Genomic DNA, 13,201 nt, shown 5'->3' with positions numbered 1-13,201 from the left:
ACGGCCGACCCACAACATTTTGGCACCCGAGGCGGGGAGCTCAAATGATGCTCCCATGCCCCTTTGCTTGGGCCAAAACTTTGAAAGGTCTCAATTCTGCCTTCTTCCTCTTCTACTCCTCTCATGGTCCTTCTCTGCTACCTACCCCAGTAAAGGAGAACTAACAACTTAAAATGCCGTGTTCAAAAATTTTAAGTAACACTTAACTTTCAAACGCCTGAAAAGCAAATGTAACTTGTCTTGCCTGCATAGTAAACATTGGCACTTTTATCTGTTTGAATAATCAAAGTGGGGCTTTCGTGCCTTCTTGGTTGCAAAGATTTGAACTGCTTCCTGAAGGTCCACAGTCTGGGCCAGCTCATGCTCTACTGAGATGGTTGCAAGGCTGACCAGTCTCTCCTGTGTCACTGTGGAGCGTAGAGGTGTTTTTATTAACTTCAGCTTGGAGAAGCTGCGTTTTCCACTGGCAACTGGTACAGGAAGTGTTAGAAGTACACGCAGAGCAACAAAAGCATTTGGAAAGAGGGTGGTCCTCTTATTTGTGCACTTATATTCCAGAACAGCCTTTGGAGTTGATCCTGCTGAAATGTATCTTGAAAGGGCTTTCAGTTCATCCCCTAAATCACTCGCATCAATATCACGCATGTCATCATGTGTCATCAACACTGTCTCTAGTGCCCTGCATTGCTGGTGTAGGTCTTCTTCAGGTATAGTGAGGAGTTTGGGAATATCACACAACATCCCAAATCTACTGCTGTGTTCCTTGAGCTGCATGAAACGTTCTTCAGCTGACTGGATTGCACAATCTAGCACCTGGTTAAAGAATTCAACTTTGAATTGTTGTTTGGGGTCTCTTATGGGATTATCCCGTGCCTCGTAATCAACATGTCTTCTTCTTCGGTGACTCTTCTATTCTTGAATGGGTGGGAAAATAGCTTCAGTGTGAAGTTCCTCTGCCAACTTCTGTGCACTCTTCAGAACATTTTAAAATCCCTCATCTGACCGGTAAGACTGTAGGTGTGACTTTGCTTTGTCCAGTTGTTCCATTGCTCCAGATATATCAAGGTCAGCACCTTGGAGTCTCTTGCTTACAACATTTATTTGAAACAGTAGGTCAGGCCACAACACTAAGCCACACAGAAATGTGAAGTTAGGTATGTTTCTGGTGATTCCATTTCCCTCTGCCACTGTTCTCCCATGAACAGTTCCTGTCATAGCCTTATCCTCCATAATGGCAACTATGGCATCATCTAGCTTCCCAATTTGGTGTGTGATAGGCTTTATCGCCTCCACTCGACTTTCCATTCGTGTAGCACTCAGTGGTTTCAGTGTCAGAGAGGATGTTCCCAGATGTTGCTTCAAAATTTGCCATCGACGAGTTGATGCAGAGAAAAATACACAGATGCTTTGAATTACATTAAAAAATTCAGCAGCCTCACTGGAAGCTGATGCTGCATCACTGACCACCAAGGTCAATGAATGAGAGCTGCATGGGACAAAAAGCCTGAGGGTTTAACTCTCGGATCCGTGTCTGCACTCCTCTCTTCTTTCCTCTCATGTTGGCACCATTATCGTAGCCCTGACCTCTCCTGTCAGCTCTCGCAATTCCCGTCTCTTCCAGCTTTTTAAGAAGCACATTTGTCATACCAGCTCCTGGTATCAATAAAGTCTAGAAAATGCTCTGACAGTCACCATTGCAGGGACATTTTCACTAGGTTCTGTGGTTGTTGCAAAATGCACCATTAAAGTCATTTGTTCCGTATGGCTGATGTCAGGTGTGCAGTCCACAATAACAGAGGAATATCTTGCTGACTTCAGAGCTGCCACAATCTTCTGTTTGACTTTTCACAAAAAGAAAAGGAGGACTTGTGGCACCTTAGAGACTAACCAATTTATTTGAGCATGAGCTTTCGTGAGCTACAGCCCACTGCATCGGATGCATCCGAGCTGTAGCTCACAAAAGTTTATGCTCAAATAAATTGGTTAGTCTCTAAGGTGCCACAAGTCCTCCTTTCCTTTTTGCGAATACAGACTAACACGGCTGCTCCTCTGAAACCTGTTTGAATTTTGTTGCCAGTAACTGGATGATCTCATTTGGAATTGTTTTCCCAAGGTAGTGGGGGGTGTACATTTCTTGGGTGGTGACTCTTCTTAGATGCTCCTGGAGAACAGCATCAAACTCAGCCCTCAGCTCCATAGTTTTAAGGAAGTTTCCATTGTTTGGCACATACAGCTGATCTGCAGTGCCACGCAGGGCTAGGGTTTGGGTCGCGAGCATTCTCACCATGGCCGTGAGCCTTTTCAGAACATTTTGCCAGTAAAGAGACTCTGATGCCGTCTTCTCTTGATGCTGATCATCTCTGGTGGCCTTTAACCTTAGTCTCATCTCAAGCTCTTTCCACCTATGGAATGCTCTCTGCTGATTTGCTGCCTTCTTGTGGCATGCCAGATTTCTAGCCCAATTTTTCCAGTCCTTTGTTCCTGTAGAACCCACTGTGGCTGGAACATTAGACTGGAAGAGTTTTCAACAAAACCAGTATGCAGCATTCTCGGTTTTTGAGTACATAAGCCATGGCCTATCCACTTTGTCACCATTGGGGATTTCAGTAATGTGTTGGATGGAAACTTCTATTTCCATTGTCTTTGGGGAACATGACGTTTTTCACTTGCTGTGGCCCGTGCAGTACAAGGAAGTCCCTCAGGCTACTGCTCAGGGAGGTCCACAGTCCTGGATCCTCTAGACTCAAGGAACTAAACTCAGCAGCAGCTGTTTCCTTGCGCCTCCACCCCACTCTTCTCTGATCTACACTTTTCTTCAGGACTGTGCCTGGTTACATCCATTGGAGATGGAGATATGGATGCTGCAGTAGCTGCCAGGTCACCCGCACTCTGACTAACTGGAAGATCAGGCCTCTCCTCACCACTCCCATCCTCTGTGGGGCCGGAAGGCTCACCGTGAGCATTTGTCCTATGTCTCTCAGGAGAGCTCCTTCCTGCTTAGATAGAAAAGCTTCCTTTTCTTGCTTGCTTTTTCTGAATGCTGCCCCAGAGGGGCGTTTTCTTCTTTCACTCATGGTGGCTGTTCTGGGCCAGCGATAGTGGCTCTCAACACTCAGTTGAAGGGGACAAATAAGCAGGCTGGTAGCAGGGCCTGAGCGAGGGAAGATATCAGCGTCTTAAGGGCCTAACTGGAGTACTTCAATTCACGGCCTGTTCTCCTCAAGTGGGTTCAGGGAAGAAGCAGGAAACCGGAAGCTCCTAGAGAAGCTGGGGTTAATCAGTCCAGGCTCCTGGGGGTGCTCGAGAGGTACATAAGAGGCTCCTCCTCTCTCTCCCTGAAGCTCCTGCTGCTTTCTGTGATTCCCTCTCCCCTTTTCTCCTGCCTGCCTGTTATGTCTCTTGTGCCCTCCTCCCTCCAGCCCAGCACCCCCCATCTCTGACAGGTTTCAGAGTAGCAGCCGTGTTAGTCTGTATCCGCAAAAAGAACAGGAGGACTTGTGGCACCTTAGAGACTAACAAATTTATTTGAGCATGAGCTTTCATCAGCTACAGCTCACTTCATCGGATGCATTCAGTGGAAAATACAGTGGGGAGATTTATATACACAGAGAACACGAAACAGTGGGTGTTACCATACACACTGTAACAACAGTGATCAGGTAAGGTGAGCTATTATCAGCAGGAGAGCGGGAACCTTTTGTAGTGATAATCGAGGTGGGCCATTTCCAGCAGTTGACAAGAAAGTCTGAGGAACAGCGGGGGGAGGAATAAATATGGGGAAATAGTTTTACTTTGTGTAATGACCCAACCACTCCCAGTCTTTATTCAAGCCTAAGTTAATTGTATCCAGTTTGCAAATTAATTCCAATTCAGCAGTCTCTAATTGGAGTCTGTTTTTGAAGTTTTTTTTGTTGAAGAATTGTCACTTTTAGGTCTGTAATCGAGTGACCAGAGAGATTGAAGTGTTCTCCGACTGGTTTTTGAATGTTATAATTCTTGACGTCTGATTTGTGTCCATTTATTCTTTTACGTAGAGACTGTCCGGTTTAGCCTACGTACGTGGCAGAGGGGCATTGCTGGCACATGATGGCATAGATCACATTGGTGGATGTGCGGGTGAACGAGCCTCTGATAGTGTGGCTGATGTTGTTAGGCCCTGTGATGGTGTCCCCTGAATAGATATGTGGACACAGTTGGCAATGGGCTTTGTTGCAAGGATAGGGTCCTGGGTTAGTGGGTTCTGTTGTGTGGTCTGTGGTTGCTGGTGAGTATTTGCTTCAGGTTGGGGGCCTGTGTGTAAGCAAGGACTGTCCTGTCTCCCAAGATCTGTGAGAATGATGGGTCATCTTTCAGGATGGGTTGTAGATCCCTGATGATGCGTTGGAGAGGTTTTAGTTGGGGGCTGAAGGTGACGGCTAGTGGCGTTCTGTTATTTTCTTTGTTGAGCCTGTCCTGTAGTAGGTGACTTCTGGGTACACTTCTGGCTCTGTCAATCTGTGACTTTGTCCTCACCCATAACACTTCAATCTCTTTGGTCACTCGATTACAGACCTAAAAGTGACAATTCTTCAACAAAAAACCTTCACGTTGGTGTTTTAAAAATAAAGGCTTTTACCCTTAAATTTAAGCGAGGGATAGAAAGAGTTTTGATGTCTTTTATAACAGGAGTTAAACTATTTTTTACATGGTTTAAGCAAGATTTGTTTGATACTTTTAGTAGAAACAATTGTGTCTGACTTCTGTTTATATTTATCGTATATTAACCAAATGTTTTTTTCCATTTTTTTTAAGTAGCCTGAGGGATTTTGTCGCTCTTGTGGGATTTGTAGGATCTAGGGTTTTTGTGGGTGTGACAGGAATAACAATGCAAGAAACAATGTGGGGGCGGGTTGGCGTGGGATTAAGATGACAGTCCCACGCCGGGCTCCTCCCTGGAGTTCCCACCCTGTTATTTCCGGGCATGTCGGTGGCAGGAGAGAGCTGGGAGACATGTTTTCACCAAAACTTTTCTCCACCCCAAAATGCAAGTTTGGGGCAACTGAAGCATTTTGTGAATTTGTGTCAATTTCGCCATATTGCAGCAGCAGCAGCAAATCCTAGAAAGAAAAAAATAAAAGCCCGGAAAGGGTGGAAATGTTTCACCTTCACAGATCCAGAATTAAACGTTTTGATTTTTTCAACTCAAAATGTCTTTTCAAAATGGATGGCAACCTTTATATTTAAACCATGTTAAGAATGTTTTTAAATGCCTGAAAATGAACCCAAACCATTTTTTGTTTGGCTTTTCGGTCGGATGAGAATTTTGGTTCAACCGAAAATGATTTTTTATTTCCTGATCTTTTGGAACTGCCAGTGAACCAAAAAAATCGGTTATTTGTGCAGCTCTGTTGCCTGGTGCTTTTCCCTCTGAATCTGGGCTGGAATTCCCTTTCCTGTCTCATTTTGGTCTTGACTCTCTCCTCTCCCCTCAGGCAGAGCTCGCTGTGTCAGCCGGGACAAGGCCCCGTTCAGCTCCGAGCCCAGCTCCGTGGGCCTCCCAGCACCAGGATGGTTTCCTTCCTCCTCTGCCTTCTCCCTGCTCTCCTAGCTACAACGAGTGCACAAACTATCCCATGTGAGTCACCCTCTGCTGTGGCCGTCTAACCCCTCCTGGGCTTGGACCCTTTATACTCCCCGGACCCCCAGTCAGGGGAACATCCAGCATGTGCAGGGAGGGGGGATTAGCTCTGTGTGGGGTACAGGGCTCTGTCTACACTACGGCTACTGATGTGTCCCAGCGCTGTAGCTGGGCTGGCAGAGGCCTGTAGTGAAGACGCTGCCTGTCCCAATGGACGGGGTTTTCCATCCTTCTAGGAACTCCCCTCCCCGAGCCGGTAGCCAGGCTGAGGAAACATCCACCCATCGGCCTGCACCTACTCCAGGGGTTAGGTCAGCCTAGCTGCGGCGCTCAGGGTGTGGACTTTTCAACCCCCCCGAGCACTGTATCTATATCATCCTGTTTAGGGTAGACCAGGCCCGAGGGACACCATTACCAGATACTGCCCTGAATTCTTATTTCCATGAAGGCCCCTCTGCATTGCTTTGGCAACACAAAGGGGACTCAATAGAGGAGTAAATTACACTGCTAGGGGACTGAGTGTGACCTGGAATCAGGCCTACAATTTCCGATAGCAGAGGGCTCTCCAACTGAGCAAACAGAGGCAGAATGAGATCCAGTGGCTGGGAGTTGAATTTAGACCAATTCAAGGTGCAGCTTGTGTGCAGGGCGCTGTACATAAGGCCTGAAGGGCAGAGATTCTTCACTTATAGGTCACCAAGAGGTCTGTGCGTGTCCACACGCTGTGGTTAATTCCACTTGTATCTGTGCTAATTTGGGGAACACGGGACAATGAACGTCCTTTTGTTCTGTTTTTTGCCTGGCAATTTCCATCCTTCCCATTCCCCACAGATTGCGAATGGCTGGGCTGATCCAGAGGGATGTGGGCAAAGTTGGCTTTACTTTAAGCTCAGGGCCGTGTAACCAGGCTCTAAACCTGGGGGATCAGTCCATCAGAGAGCCTTCCCAATGGGGATCAATCCCCATGAGACTAGGGGACAAGACAGCTGGCTTCTGTACCCCAAACCTTTCCGTCAGACCCCTCTGCTGGCTGGCTGGCAGCCCAGAGAGCCGGGCTACACTCACATCAGTGGCCTTTCCCTATTTCTATGCAACCAGATAACTTCTGAACGCTGTGTTCCATTAACTCCAGAATTTTAGAGGATGTTCTAGACATCGCTGGGCAGAATCACATTGACTTTGGGGGAAATCAGAAAACCGGAAGAGGGAGATCAGGGAGACACAGAGCCGCTGGCCTCTGGCCAGCCGAGCCACACTTTCAACCACCCTTGTAACTGTGTGTAGATCAAAGAACCGGTTTGTGGTGCCTTTGACATCTTCTAGCCCGTCAACCACCCCCCCACCAGACCAGCTCTGCCCAGCATCCCCCTGGAGCTTTAACATGTTACACCCTGAGCGGCTGGTCTCCCAGACAGAAAGAAGGATGATGGTGGTGGTGGGGCGGGTTAATTGGGGACACACAGAGCCCCTGACATGGGGGGAGAATGGGGCACCCTAGTACGGGAGATGGGTAATGGGGGGCACACAGAGCCCCTGGAATGAGGTAGGGGATGGGGGGGCTTGCATGGTGTCCCTGCAATAGAAGGGGGTGGGGAGGGCACCCAAGGAGTTTGTGAGGATCAGTTGGGGCTGCCAGGAGCCCTGGCCGGTGCGACAGACTCAGCCAATGCACACTGCAAAGCAAGTGACTCACCGGTCCTGTGAATAGCTGTACAACGGGAGCCACGTCTGGGGTGGGCGGAGTATAGTTTGTGGGTGGAGCTTGGGAAGAACATCATCCCCTTCACCCGTCCCCAGTGGGGCCCCGGGGTACCATTGGCCCTGTCATAAATATAAAGGGAAGAGTAAACACCTTTAAAATCCCTCCTGGCCAGAGGAAAAACCCTTTCACCTGTAAAGGGTTAAGAAGCTAAAGGTAACTTCGCTGGCACCTGACCACAATGACCAATGAGGAGACCAGATACTTTCAAAAACCTGGGGGTGGGGGTGGGGAAACAAAGCCTCTCTGTCTGGGTGATGCTTTTGCCGGGGACAGAACAGGAATGGAGTCTTAGAACTTAGTAAGTAACCTAGCTAGAGATGCGTTCGATTCTGTTTGTTTAAATGGCTGAGAAAATAAGCTGTGCTGGAGGGAATGGATATTCCTGTTTTTGTGTCTTTTTGTAACTTAAGGTTTTGCCTAGAGAGATTCTCTATGCTTTGAATCTAATTCCCCTGCAAGGTATTTGCCATCCTGATTTTACAGGGGTGATTCTTTTACTTTTTCTTCAGTTACAATTCTTCCTTTAAGAACCTGTTTGCTTTTTCATTGTTCTTAAGATCCAAGGGTTTGGGTCTGTGTTCACCTATGCAAATTGGTGAGGATTTTTATCAAACCTTCCCCAGAAAGGGGGGGGGTAACCTTTGGGAGGAATTTGGGGGGGAGGGAAGACGTTTCCAAACGGACTCTTCCCTAATAATAATACCGGTTAGATGTTTGGTGGTGGCAGCGATAAAGTCCAAGGGCAAAAGGTAAAATAGTTTGTACCTTGGGGAAGTTTTAACCTAAGCGGGTAAAAGTAAGCTTAGGAGCTTTTCATGCAGGTCCCCACATCTGTACCCCAGAGTTCAGAGTGGGGAAGGAACCTTGACAGGCCCAGGGGCTGAAATTGTGCAATTGCTGAGTGTCCGGGAGGAAATCGGGTCCGTTAACCCCTCGGCTTGTTTGGAGCAGAGGGGGAAGACTGGGGTAAGGGACATTTCAGAGTGACACTGTTACATCACAGTAAGAAGGAAATACTTGTTCTTCTTTCTCCAGCTGCGACCCTGACATGTAAGACGTGCTTTGGTCAAACAAAGGAGTGCGGTTTTGTTCCAGGGATCTGCCAAGACAACAAGGCTACTGGTGGCTGCCTCTCTGTGGCAGAAGATATTAAACTGGGTAGGTGACATTGCCGTCACCCCAAGCACATCCCGCCCCTCAGTCTGTCACCTTCCTCATCGCTAAGGCCAACCCCAGCACAATCCATCCACAAAGCACATCCCCCCGGCACACAACACTCAGTCTGGGCTCGACGCTTGATTTGTTCAGGCAACGTCACTGTGTTTTACGTAGCGATTGGAAGACGCGGCAGTTTGGAATCCTGGCCCCATTGGAGTCAGTCGCAAATCTTCCACTGAGTTCAGTGGGGCCAGGATTTTACCCCTGGAGCTTTATTTATTGAATTTCATTCACTACGGTTTCAGCCCCACAATGCATGGCTGCGCTGCAACAAGCAAAACTGCTTTGGGTGGAAATGCACGTTCTGAATTGTGTTAAAAATAGAGATTGGCGCTGAGATCCCTTGTACACTGTCGGCTTGCCCCCAAAATCTTGTAGGAAGCGGTTAGTCACCTACTCCGGGCAGGAGCCCGGCCGCACACGGTTTTTCCACTTGCTTCAGATGCAAATTCAAGATTCTTTAAGTCAAACGGGCAAAAAGTGATTCCAAACCTTCTCTGTATTCAACTCTCTGAGCTCTTCAGGCCGGCAGATTTCACTAGTTCCCTTCATTTCTCAACATTTGCCCTTTGGAATCAAAAACCTCAGTTACAGACCCGCTTTCTGTTCATCTTCCACTGAATTAAAGAGAGTAAATGGCTCCTTCCATTTACTCTGTAAGAAGAATGCATAGCACACCGCCAGCTTTAACGTGGTCTGTCTTTATCTAATCTATCTATCGCCACCCCCCATCTATCTATCCTCCCACACCCCCTCTATCTATCATCTATCTCTGTCTCCACCCCCCTTCTATCTAATCTATCTAATCTATCTATCTATCTATCTCCACCCCCCATCTATCTAATCTATCTATCTATCCCCACACCCCCCCTCTGTCCCCACCCCCCATCTATTTTATCTTCATCTCCACCCCCCATCTATTCTATCTCCATCTCCACCCCCCATCTAATCTATCTCCATCTCCACCCCCCATCTAATCTATCTATCCCCACCCCCCATCTATCTAATCTATCTATCCCCACACCCCCTCTCTGTCCCCACCCCCCATCTAATCTATCTCCATCTCCACCCCCCATTTATCTATCTATCCCCACCCCCCCATCTATCTATCTATCTATCTATCTCCATACATGCCACCTGCCTCTGACCACACTCAGGTCATTTTCCCAGCACAGTCACAAATGGGTTTATTGAAACTTCCACCCACTCAGGGTCTCTCTTCACCGCAGCCGTGAACCCATTTTAGCCCTAATCATCCCACCACACGCCCTACTATCCACACCCAAAACCTTTTACCCTCTGGCTGGCTGATGCAGTTTGGGGTGTAGTTGAGACCCGGGTTCCTCTTCAACTTCCTGAACTGGACACAGGATCCCAGCAGTGTCGCCCCAGGACCAAATATGGAGGGAAAATAACCTCTCAACTGCTACTCGAGGTTCCCCTCCCAGCCTCTCATTTTCTGTTTTGGTTTTCTGTCTTTAACAAAGATGGGACCCAGGACATGTCCTTCTTCAAACAGTGTCTGAGTAGCTATAAAAGTGACATAAAAGTCCCCATCTCGTTCACTGTTGGGAATGGCCAGTATGTGAGGATCAACACCGCACGATGCAACGACGCAGATAACTGTAACTCAGGTGCACTGGAAGGTAAGTTGTGGGTCTGTTTTTACTGTCCCTGTTTCATGGCTTGTCCACAGGAACAGTTTGGACGGCGCTGGGCTGGGGCGTGACTGCAGCTCTCCGCGAGCCCCCTGCCGATGCACGTGGCCGTTCGAGCGCGTTGCAAGGGCACTAGCTTAAAGCACATGAACGAAGGGTTCACGCGCGTCAGCAGGGCGCATGTGGACAGCTGGGCCATGGCAGGCTGGCGCAGGGTCGATTCACACCCCGGCAGATCCTTACACCCCGGATCCCCTTACTACAGTCGAATGGTTCATGTGGACAAGCCCCGGCACAATTGTATTTGTTACCGTTTCTCCCCTTTATTGTCCATTCACTCGAACGTCATTTCTGCCGCCATTGAAATGGCCGTAGCTGGCGGGTCTCCAGACCAGGGGGTGGGTGGAGCAGTCGGGGCCCATGTGAAATCAGATGGGCGAGGGCTGCAGGCGAGAGAGGGGGCAGCAGCCGGGATGGGCTCAAATGGAAACCTCCCTGAGCCTGTCAGGCTCCACTTCAAACTCGCTGGGGCCTGGAACCGATCGGCTGTGGCGTTCACAGATGGTGGTGTCACAGACAGACGGAGAAATGCCGTCGGGCTGGGGGTGGGGCCTTCACGCGCTCGGGCAATGCAGGGCACAGACGAGGGGTTTAAACGAGGTTTAACCCACCCTGTAACCGTCTCGCTCTCTCTCGGTTCTCAGTGCCCACGGGGAGCACCACCGAGAACGGCCTGCAGTGCCCCACCTGCTTTGCTCTGAACTTCACTGTCTGCAACAGCACCATCACCCCTTGTACCGGGGACGAGACCTACTGCCTGGATTTCACTGGGTTTCTAAAGAATGGTAAATGCTGCCAGCTGGGGACAGGGCGGGAGCTCCGCGGGAATCTCAGGCCTCGGGAACTCCCCAGAGAACTGGTGAAACCTAGAGTCCGTGCTGGGCCCTTGGGCGGGTGGGGGCGGCCAAGGGGGGTTTTGGCCAGAGGGAAGGAGAGAGGAACTTGGAAGTTTTCCCTTCCTCACCAGCTCCCCCGGCTCAGTGATGCCGCCCGGCTCCTGGAGTTACGACAACACGGTCTCCTGCCATGGGAAGGGTTGTTATGTCAGTGATGCCGAGCTGGGGAGAGAACCCAGGAGTCCTGGCTCCCAGCCCCCACTGCTCTGACCACTAGACCCCACTCCCTGTATGTTTAAGGTGGAGCGAAGCCATTGCTCAGTGCGGAAGCTCCTGTTCTCCGTGTGTGTCCAGGACTCCCAGCGCTTTGGGGTGTTTATAAAATAACTGAACCGAGCGGTCGGGGCTGCCGGGGACGCTGAGAGCCGGGCGTGTTCCTCGGGGGGCCGCGCGCTGGGGAAGGAGCCGCCCCCGGGCCATCAGCTGGGATCCAAACTCCAGCTTCAGTCTCTTGTGGAGCTGCAGAAAGGGGCGCGGGGGAGGCAAGAGGGGACCAGACGCCCGGCCTGCCGTGGCCGGTTACAGCGAGAGCACCGGGAGGGTGGGACCGGGGGGCAGAGGCGGGAACCGCTGGATGGTGGAGACAGAGGTTCTGGGGGCAGAGAAGGAACCAGAGCTGCCCCCGCCTCATAACAACCTGGTTTCCTCCCTCAGGTCCATCTTCTTCGCCATTTCAAGCGAAAGGCTGCGCTACTGCGTCTGCTCAGGACATTAAACCTGGAAGCACCCTGATTTCTACACCATACACATTTTCCTTTTATTGGGGGGCCACTGTTCCGGCAGAGAAAATACCCACCGTCCCCCCTCCCACAACCACCACCGCCCTAGAAACAACCCCCCCCACCCCCAATACAACCCCCACCCCCAGCCCCGCGACAACCCCCACCCCCACCCCCAATACAACCCCCAGCCCCGCTCCAACAACCCCCCCCACCCCCAATCCAACCCCCACCACAACCAGACCCGCTCCAACAACCCCCCCTCCCAAAACTAGCACCACAACCAAAAGAACCACCCTCCCCAAAACAACCTCTTCCACCACCGATGGAGCCAGCCCGGCTCTGGGGAAATTCTCCTTTGCCCTCTACCTGCCTGGCCTGACTGGGCTGCTGCTGGTGAAGCTGCTCTCCTGACCCCCCGCCCTGCACGGGCCACATGGCACCTGGTGCCTGTGAGGAAAGGCCTGAATTCCCAGCAGCGCCCCCTCCGAGGCCCCCCCGCGCTGCCGGGGCGATGCAGGGGGGCCGCTGCATAACCAAGAGTCTGCCCAGAATATGGGTGTGCGTCTGTCCTGGTACCTCACGGCTGGCTGGAATCTCTCTGTGCATTAGCAAATTCACTGAATAAATCAGGATCCGAAATAAAAGCCCCCGGTGTGTTGTTAAGTACAGGTTGCCCATTGCTGGGCCCGTCCGCAGGAGACTGGGGCGCTGTCAGATGCACTAGCCACTTAAGAATTTGCTTGGCTCTCTGTGTATGTGTGTGTGTGTGTGTAAATATAAAATCTGCAATAAAAATCTACATTCCAAGCACACCATGGAGGTTGCACACTGAAGCTCTGAGAAGTCAGGAAATGCCAGAACACACGTTGCCAGTACAAGCTTAATCCAATCCCCCGGCGCATTTGCATTGTGCTCCAGCCTTTGATTCACGATCACGCACTGTGTGTTCTCCACCGCAGCCCTGCCTCGGTCAATACGTCTGTTTCTTCTCAGTGGGGCACTACCCCAGGCCGTATTTCCCACCCGCTGTTCCAAGCCTGCGCTGCGCTGAATGATTAATGACACCTCCTGGGCCTCTCTGCGGAGTTCTTGCCACGGGATCTGAGGGCATCACAAACCTTAATGACTAGGTCTGTGCAACAGCCCTGTGGGACCCGGGAAACTGAGGCATGGTGGGGCTCCACACAGGGAGTCCTGTCACGCCTCTCCCCATGCACGTGGCCACACTGCTATCCACACTCGAGCATAAGAATGTAAGAATGGCCCTA

The 13,201-nt window shown here is 50.5% G+C and overlaps 1 protein-coding gene across 1 annotated transcript; it reads left to right on the top strand.

Annotated features, from left to right (window-relative positions):
* Positions 1 to 5,527: 5,527 nt before the first annotated feature.
* Positions 5,528 to 12,344, top strand: LOC311512484 (phospholipase A2 inhibitor and Ly6/PLAUR domain-containing protein-like; the record flags this gene model as incomplete). The annotated part of the gene is made up of 6 exons (XM_084613696.1): positions 5,528 to 5,614; positions 8,415 to 8,537; positions 10,085 to 10,243; positions 10,960 to 11,100; positions 11,866 to 11,947; positions 12,173 to 12,344. The coding sequence occupies exons 1-6, from the start codon at positions 5,548 to 5,550 to the stop codon at positions 12,342 to 12,344; spliced, it is 744 nt and encodes a 247-aa protein (XP_084469822.1). The 5' UTR covers positions 5,528 to 5,547.
* Positions 12,345 to 13,201: the final 857 nt, after the last annotated feature.

This window comes from Lepidochelys olivacea (genome assembly GCF_965140295.1).
Source record: "Lepidochelys olivacea isolate rLepOli2 genome assembly, chromosome: 24".
Taxonomy (NCBI): domain Eukaryota; kingdom Metazoa; phylum Chordata; order Testudines; family Cheloniidae; genus Lepidochelys; species Lepidochelys olivacea.
This window is presented reverse-complemented; position numbering and strand designations above follow the sequence as displayed.